This window comes from Mycetomoellerius zeteki, unplaced genomic scaffold (genome assembly GCF_001594055.1).
Source record: "Mycetomoellerius zeteki isolate Tzet28-1 unplaced genomic scaffold, Tzet1.0 scaffold503, whole genome shotgun sequence".
Lineage (NCBI taxonomy): Eukaryota > Metazoa > Arthropoda > Insecta > Hymenoptera > Formicidae > Mycetomoellerius > Mycetomoellerius zeteki.
The window spans coordinates 90,747-95,907 of NW_017257505.1; the positions used below are offsets into that span (position 1 = coordinate 90,747).

At 36.3% G+C, this 5,161-nt stretch overlaps 1 protein-coding gene across 1 annotated transcript in view; it reads left to right on the forward strand.

The window, feature by feature from the left end:
• Window positions 1–5,161, forward strand: part of LOC108727528 (fatty acid synthase) — a gene marked incomplete at its 3' end in the record, with an annotated part of 31,233 nt that overhangs the window by 22,817 nt on the left and 3,255 nt on the right. The window contains exon 7 of the mRNA XM_018455681.1: window positions 70–598. Within this exon, the coding sequence (XP_018311183.1) occupies window positions 70–598 (529 nt within the window). The remainder of the gene's footprint in view (window positions 1–69; window positions 599–5,161) is intronic.

A 5,161-nucleotide genomic window follows, 5' to 3' on the forward strand; every position in this document is an offset into this window, starting at 1 on the left:
AAAATAATGAAAATTATTAATAGTTTTCAAAACATTGAAATATAAAATTAAAACTACAATTTGCTACAGCTGCATATGTTCCATTTTTATATAATCAGGTCAATAATATTTACGTGAAGGAGATTTACTGCAATGTACCGTATCACAGTTCTTACCTCGCACCGGCGAAAAATCAGCTTCTGCTTAATTTGAATAAAATAATACCACAGCCAAAAAAACGGAGTTCAAAATGGATCAGCACTTCTATACCTCGCACCGAATGGTTCAGTTCAGCATCAAAGTTATCATCGGCGGACTATCATACTCGAAGCATATTAAACACTGTTCTATTTCAACAAACAACAGATTTAATTCCAAGTAACGCTGTGGTCATCGAAATCGCACCAGACGATGTTCTGCAGCACATTTTGAGAGGATCCTTACATCCAAACGTGACAAACCTTGTATTAACTCGACGCACCGAACAAAACATTAATATAATTTTACAAGGAATTGGAGAGTTGTATAATTGTGGTTTACAGCCGCAAATTACTAAATTATACCCACCAGTGCAATTTCCAGTTAGCCGAGGAACTCCTATGATTTCCCCATCAATCAGGTAGATATATTATCATAATCGTAATTTAGATGATATTGTTACGTTTGCGGTGCGTTATTCACATTTCGCGCAACCGAATCGCGAGCCCGAGCAGACGCGCTCTCCCAAACCGCGAAATAAAGAGACGCGTTGGTTAAAGAAGAAACGAGATACTTTATTATTGACGAACTCGAACAAGCAGAACATCCGTGTACGGCGGAGAAACACAGGAGCGATTGGAGCACGTTCGAGCAAAGTGACGTCTCAATCGCCCAAATCCGTCAATCCAATCCAACAGCTGCTCATTAGAAATATTATAATAAAAGTTAAGCCATTGAGGTAATGATTTTTGATTGATTACTGAAATCCGCTATATGTAATAGCTAACCGCTAGTTTCAAATGAGTTGCAATAGCCAACACAATCAAAAGTTACAAACAAATTGCAGAAAATCATGTATTTGATGTTATCCTTCATGTTTTCGCGTTATCTAGCACTGGCAGTACATTTACACGAGATTTGTTAAAGAATGTTATTTCTAACCATACCATGCTCATTTAATTGAATTCGGTTACGTGTGTTTGACGTGTCATAGTTTCTGTATATCGTCTGTAGTCTTTGTAGTAGTATTTGGCTATTAATGACGGCGGTTTAACTTAACTCTTATTATAGGAACACTACTGCTCGTCGTCCAGCAACGCGCTCTTCATGTTTTCTCTCGACTCGACTCGCTCGGAAATGTTATGGCACGGGTATCGGCACGATACGGGCATAATAATATATAGGGTGTTCTCGGGTTGAATGGCCAAATTTTAAATATGAATTGACAACCTCAAAACGAACAAAATTTTCCTCTGGAAGTATGGTCGCAAATTATAACGCTTCATTCAAGAGATATTGACTTCTGAAATTACAGAACTGTAGGAATGAATAATGTCGAAACAAGGTCTATCCTCTTTATTACTTTACAACAATCAAAAGTTAATTATTAAATGTTTTGTTCAAAATGAGAATATATGGTTAGGAATAAGGCGATATTCTAATTGTACCCCATTTTCTACCAGCTCGCTTGAATGCGAATGGATTTCTCGCTTTGACCAATGAATTTTATGACCTTTTGGAAAACGTTCCTTTGAATATAAGAATGAACTTTTGGTTTTAATTCGATGGCTGCTCACTATGGCAGATGTCCTCAATAGTGGCTTCATTTTTTCAGAAGATGGATTGGTCGTGCTGGATCTGTAGTCTTGGCTTCCATGTTTACCGGATTTAACATTAGATTTTTTTGTATAGAGTACTCAGAAGCAAAAAGTATATGCAGTGCCTGTTAATGACTTTCAATAATTAAAACGAAGAATTGTGCAAGCGTGTGAAGAAATTACAGACGCACAATGTCAGTCAGCCACTCGTTCTCTTATCGATAGATGCAATGCTTGTTTCCGGGCTAGAGATCATCATTTTGAACAAAACATTTAATAATTAAATTTTGATTATTGTAAAGCAATAAAGAGAATAGATCTTATTTCAACATTATTTCGACATTATTAATCATTCCTACAGTTTTGTAACTTCGGAAGTCAATATCTCTTGAAAAAGTGTTTGCGAGTATATTTACAGAGAAAAATTTTGTTTGTTTTGAGGTCCTAAATTCATATTTAAAGTTTGGCCATTTGACCCGGGAACATTTTGTATAAGGAAAATGTATACAGGGTGTCTCAAGAAAACGGATCGAAACACAATGGGGACGTAGATTGGATCAAGGGGAACAAAACAGTTTTGTACCATTTTGCAGTTGACGCAATATTTAACGAGATATTAACGTTTAAAGATAGGCGAATACAAGCGTCCGACCAGCCTACTCATGTACTGCTGCCGGCAGGACGGCCTACCGTCCCCACCGTCGCATGACGCGGTGCGAGGTGCGGGGATGGCCTGGCAAGCAAGCTACTCAGAACGGCGCGCATGGGGAGGAGAAGGATAGCGCTTGAGCAGTAGGCTGGTCGGACGCTTGTATTCGCCTATTTTTAAACGTTAATATCTCGTTAAATATTGCGTCAACTGCAAAATGGTACTGTTTTGTTCCCCTTGATCCAATCTACGTCCCCATTGTGTTTCGATCCGTTTTTTTTTTAGACACCCTGTATATGTAAATGGACAATATATATGTATATTATTAATTATAATCACAAATTATTAGATATAGGGTAAAATCACTAGCTGTAGATCACTCTTTAAAAAAATTCATATTTTTATCCAGAACAATATGAAACAATTAATAAAATATTTAATAGTTATGATTGATTATAAAAATTACATATGGATAATTTTATTCCATTTCATTACCGTTTTATATATTTTAATTTGAATTAATTAAAGTAATGATTATTTACAATTAGACCCCATGTACTAATTGCGGATCAATTCACCAAATGCTTTATCCTTTTTAATGGCGTTACTACATTCCATAAACATAATAAAAATGATTTACGCATGCATATCGTAATATATTGTATACAGAGTGTCTAAAAAGTTCGGGTGCACCTGAATATCATGGAAAGTATAAGTATTACAGAAAAGTATTTCAGACAAAAGTTGTAGGATTCAAAAATGTTTAATTACTGATCACATCCGTTTGACCTTGGGTCGCGTCGCCAAGGTCAAGTCAAGATCACATCAATTTTTTAAAATGGAATTTTTCCCATTTTTCCCATTTTTCATTGCATATTCTTATAGCACATCTCGAGAATTTTCCAAAACACTATTGTTCGCTCGGCACTGCCCTCGTGCGATAACTCACTGCTCCGAGTTTCCATGTCTTTTCCGTGGAAGGACTGCGTCGAGGATACGTGGTCGAGAAATGAAACAAACACTTTCTCTTGCTTGACATAGACTTTATTCGCCTCGTGTGCGGACGGTCGCGTTCTATCTTATCACTGATTTTTCTCGCGTATCGCTAGGGCACATGTTCTCGTGGCAAGACTAAAATAATCATTGATTCCTCTTCGATCGAGGAAGGCGAGAATCGATCGCGCATTACGCGCAGTCGCCACACGCGGGAAGGGACGTAACGCGGAGACTTGGGGAGCCCTCGCATATCGCCGCAGGGGAACTCGACGAGTTAATCGACATAAAATTATTGTACTGAACAACTATAATAAAATATTTTTTCATGAAGTACTTTTCGAGTTACGATGCTTGAAAGTTACAGTATCGTCGCGATTTTTACATGGAAATGAAAATAAGCGAAACAACCTCCAATGACCTTGATCTTGACAAATATTATCCAGGTCATGATTCTAAACAACAATAAAGAGGTTTTGGCCATCGTTTGGGTACCTTACGTAAATATTTATTCATTGGGTCAAAGTGATCCCTGAGGGTAACTTGAATCCATAGATTTTCGAAATGACGAAAATGAAGAAGTTCACTCCATAAAATACCTTCGTATACGACGAATTATGATATTAATGTGAACATAATGTCTGGTCAAAATTGAGTCAAACTCATTCCTAGGAGTCATTCAGAAACTGAATAAATTTTCCCATATAAAATCATGCCAAAAGACGAATTAGAAAAATTAGATTACTTTCGAAGTATTTTTCATTATGCTCCATGCATCAAATTTTTCATCACGACTGTTTCGTACTGTAGAATTATTGTTCCCTGGAAATTTCTGATTGGTATTGTTTAGAGATTTCTTTTCAATTGTGTTCATTCGTTGAACAAGAATTGTTAATGAGATTTTTTCATCCATTTAATGATGAATTAGCTGTTTTCCTTTTGATTATCCATTGGTTTTGTTATTCTAAGATCCAAAAAAAAATAAGTTGAGTTATTAATAAGAAATCGATATTAATAAAAAAGTTATTAATGAGAAACGTCTTACTGAACGAAAAAGAATATCTCTTCTAATGATGAGAGATTGGGGTGAGGTCAGAAGATCTTGTAATCACGTAAAGAACATTTTCAATGCAACTTTTAGAAATGGGATGGTTCGTATTTCAAAATCAACTGTCGAAAGAACTGTTAGACGGTTTGAAGATAGAGGCAGCGTCAAAGATCGACCTAGATCAGGAAAACCAAGTTCAGCAACAAATACAGAAAAGTCATTGGATGTTTTATTATCATTCACAGGAAACCCTCATAGTTCTACCCGCAGAACTTCTCAAGAACATGAAATAAGTAGAATGCTATCCATAACATATAAAAAAAAATAGATTTCATCCTTATACAAAATTTGACTTGTTCATGAGTTAAATGAAGATGATTTCGATCGACGTGTGGAGTTCTGTGAGGATATGATGTTCCGAACAGATAAAGATCCTGACTTTGCATCAAATATAGCCTTCTCGGACGAAGCAACATTTCAACTAGATGATACTCTGAATAAGGATAACTGTAGGTATTGGTCCAATTCGAATCCTAATTGGATACGAAGACATAATACGCAATATCCGGAGAAACTAAACGTTTTGGGCTGGAATATTACATAATAGATTAATAGGACCATTCTTCGTTGATGGCAATTTGAACGCCGCAAACTATGAAGACATGCTCCGAAATCAAATAGTTCCGGCAATAAGAA